The 1,362-nt window shown below is 42.7% G+C and overlaps 1 protein-coding gene across 1 annotated transcript in view; it reads left to right on the top strand.

Moving 5' to 3' along the window:
- DDX53 (DEAD (Asp-Glu-Ala-Asp) box polypeptide 53) overlaps positions 1-1,361 on the top strand; it is a gene marked incomplete at both ends in the record, with an annotated part of 2,051 nt that extends 690 nt beyond the window's left edge. The window contains one exon of the mRNA XM_010842242.1: positions 129-1,361. Within this exon, the coding sequence (XP_010840544.1) occupies positions 129-1,361 (1,233 nt within the window). The remainder of the gene's footprint in view (positions 1-128) is intronic.
- Between the last annotated feature and the right edge of the window lies 1 nt (position 1,362).

Below are 1,362 nucleotides of genomic sequence, written 5' to 3'. Positions count from 1 at the left end.
GAGATGATGATGCCACCAGAGGGACGGAGCCCAGAGACCATGGGGCCAGAGAGGCTCAGGCCAAAGACACCAGAATGGCCCAGCCTAGAGACTATGCGGCCATAGTGGCCCAGCCCAGAGCCGCCCAGCCAAAAGATGTCACTGCTAGAGCAGCTCAGCCACGGATAGACTGGGATCAAGTAAAAGCTGGAGTGGTAGAGTGGAAGAAAAGAAAATGGGCAGATTTACCACCAATTAAGAAAAACTTATACATAGAATCCAAAGCAACACACTCATTGTCTGAAGCCCAAGTGGAAATTTGGAGAAAGGAAAATTTCAACATAAGGTGTGATGACTTGACAGAGGGTGAGAAACGTCCCATACCCAAGCCCACCTGTACATTCGAAGATGCTTTCCAACAATATCCTGAGATTATGCAAAGCATTAGGAGAGCTGGTTTTCAAAAGCCAACGCCAATTCAGTCTCAGTCATGGCCAATAATTCTACAAGGAATAGATCTTATAGGGATTGCGCAAACTGGAACAGGCAAAACACTATCCTATTTAATGCCTGGGTTTATACATATTCATTCTCAACCAGTATCCAGAAAGCAAAGGAATGGACCTGGCATGCTAGTCCTTACACCCACTAGAGAATTAGCTCTGCAAGTAGAAGCTGAATGTTCTAAGTACTTATATAAAGGTCTTAAAAGTGTTTGTATATATGGTGGTGGAAACAGAAAAGGACAAATACAAGATGTTACCAAAGGTGTAGACATCATTATTGCAACTCCCGGAAGACTGAATGATCTACAAATGAATAATTTTGTCAACCTAAGAAGCATAACCTACTTGGTCTTGGATGAGGCAGATAAAATGCTGGATCTGGGGTTTGAACACCAAATAATGAAGATCTTATTAGATGTGCGCCCAGATAGACAGACTGTTATGACAACCGCATCTTGGCCAGACTCTACCCGTAGATTGGCCCAGTCTTATTTGAAACAGCCTATGATTGTTTATGTTGGTACTCTGGATCTAGTTACTGTAAATACTGTGAAGCAAAACATAATTGTTACCACTGAAGAGGAAAAACGATCTCTGGTCAAAGAATTCCTACAGAGTCTGTCACCCAAAGACAAAGTCATCGTGTTTGTCAGCAGAAAACTTGTGGCTGATGACTTGTCAAGTGATTTAAGTATTCAAGGCATACCTGTCCAGTCCCTGCATGGTGACAGGGAACAGAGTGATCGAGACCAAGCATTAGAAGACTTCAGAACTGGGAGAGTGAAAATACTGATTGCTACCGATTTAGCAGCCAGAGGTCTTGATGTCAGTGATGTCACACACGTATATAATTACAATTTTCCACGCAATATTGAAG

Source organism: Bison bison, unplaced genomic scaffold (genome assembly GCF_000754665.1).
Source record: "Bison bison bison isolate TAMUID 2011002044 unplaced genomic scaffold, Bison_UMD1.0 scf7180017847241, whole genome shotgun sequence".
NCBI lineage: Eukaryota > Metazoa > Chordata > Mammalia > Artiodactyla > Bovidae > Bison > Bison bison.
This window is presented reverse-complemented; position numbering and strand designations above follow the sequence as displayed.